A 1,698-nucleotide genomic window follows, 5' to 3' on the forward strand; every position below is an offset into this window, starting at 1 on the left:
AGGCAAAAAGCTTCCCCACCTCAGGGAGCACAAGAAAATCCAGATTCTTAGATCAGATGCAGGTTTTGTACTGTTTTGCACCATTACAACTATTCAGAGCATTAATTTTTCCCTGTCACTATAATGATGAGGGGCTAACTCACTGGCACTGAGGCAGTTTTGAGGAAACCGGGAGCATCCTAGTGCTCATACTTAGACATGTATAGGAACGAGTGGCAGGCTGCACGTGCAGCCTTTTGGGTGGTACAGCTGCTCTTGTGCAGCCAGTGAGACCGAGACTGCATTTTGCAATCCCTCTCTGCCTGGAGGCTGACCCACGGGCTCGATGAGGCATCAAGAGAGGCAGAAGCCACCCTGGGAGTCCTGTGCTGGGACAGCCAGCCATTTATCCCTTGCTCTTTCCTGCACAGGTATCTGAGATGAATCCCACAAGCCAGTTCCTTGGCACAACAGAATACGACTATGGATATGATGAAAACACTGCTCCGTGCAATGAAGAAAATGGCTTTCGCAGGTTTAAATCCCTCTTTCTGCCGATTCTTTACTGCCTTGTGTTTGTCTTCTGCCTTCTGGGAAACTCCTTGGTCCTTTGGGTTCTTCTGACCAGGAAAAGGCTGACGACGATGACTGACATCTGCCTGCTGAACCTTGCAGCCTCCGATCTCCTCTTCGTTGTGCCTCTCCCTTTCCAAGCCCACTACGCTTCAGACCAGTGGGTTTTTGGCAACGCTATGTGCAAGATAATGGCTGGCATTTATTACACAGGTTTTTATAGCAGTATTTTCTTTATAACCCTCATGAGCATAGACAGGTATATAGCAATAGTCCATGCTGTCTATGCCATGAGGATACGGACAGCCTCTTGTGGCATAATTATCAGTTTAATCCTGTGGCTGGTGGCTGGCTTGGCTTCTGTACCCAACATCGTGTTCAACCAGCAGCTGGAAATCGAGCAGTCTGTGCAGTGTGTCACCACATACCCCCCAGGCGACAATACCTGGAAGGTCGCTTCTCAGTTTACGGCCAATATCTTAGGCCTCTTGATTCCCCTTAGCGTCCTCATTTGCTGCTATGCCCAGATACTGAAAAACCTGCAAAAATGCAAAAATCGGAACAAGATCAAGGCGATCAAGATGATTTTCATCATCGTCATTGTTTTCTTCCTCTTCTGGACTCCCTTCAACATCGCGCTGTTCCTAGACTCTCTGCAGACCCTGCACATCATCAATGACTGCAAGGCGAGCTACCAGATAGCCCTGGCCCTGCAGCTGACGGAAACTGTCTCCTTCATCCACTGCTGCCTGAACCCCTTGATCTATGCCTTTGCTGGGGTGACATTCAAGGCCCATCTTAAAGGACTACTTCAGTCCTGTGTCTGTGTCCTCTCCAGCCCTATCGGAGGTGCCGGGGCTGGTCAGTCATTTCCAGCACCCACCCAGCTCTCCGGCTGCTCTGACAGCGCAGGGTTCCTGTGAGCCCACCTGAGCTGCCTTCTGGTGTGAGTAGTTGGCCTAAGGTCTGATGTGGCCTTGGAGGTTGTACCATGTGTGCAGCATCCTCTGGGGATGATCAGTATACCTATACCTCCTTTTGGGATATGCTGTGAACTACGGCATAACAAGTGGCAACATTACTTTCCTAAGAGCACCAGTGCGTTTGTAAAATGGTGACCTTACAAGCTTGCCACAGAATGATTTT

At 49.5% G+C, this 1,698-nt stretch overlaps 1 protein-coding gene across 1 annotated transcript; it reads left to right on the forward strand.

The window, feature by feature from the left end:
* The first annotated feature begins 419 nt into the window (after window positions 1–419).
* LOC127013048 (C-C chemokine receptor type 8-like) lies at window positions 420–1,475 on the forward strand. The gene has a single exon (XM_050891609.1). It carries the CDS (start codon window positions 420–422, stop codon window positions 1,473–1,475), a length of 1,056 nt encoding a protein of 351 aa, XP_050747566.1.
* Window positions 1,476–1,698: the final 223 nt, after the last annotated feature.

Source organism: Gymnogyps californianus, chromosome 2 (genome assembly GCF_018139145.2).
Source record: "Gymnogyps californianus isolate 813 chromosome 2, ASM1813914v2, whole genome shotgun sequence".
NCBI classification, from domain to species: Eukaryota; Metazoa; Chordata; class Aves; order Accipitriformes; family Cathartidae; genus Gymnogyps; species Gymnogyps californianus.

Bases quoted from the DNA above. Each gene is read 5' to 3' on its own strand.
- LOC127013048 (XM_050891609.1), top strand. From the start codon at position 420: ATGAATCCCACAAGCCAGTTCCTTGGCACAACAGAATACGACTATGGA.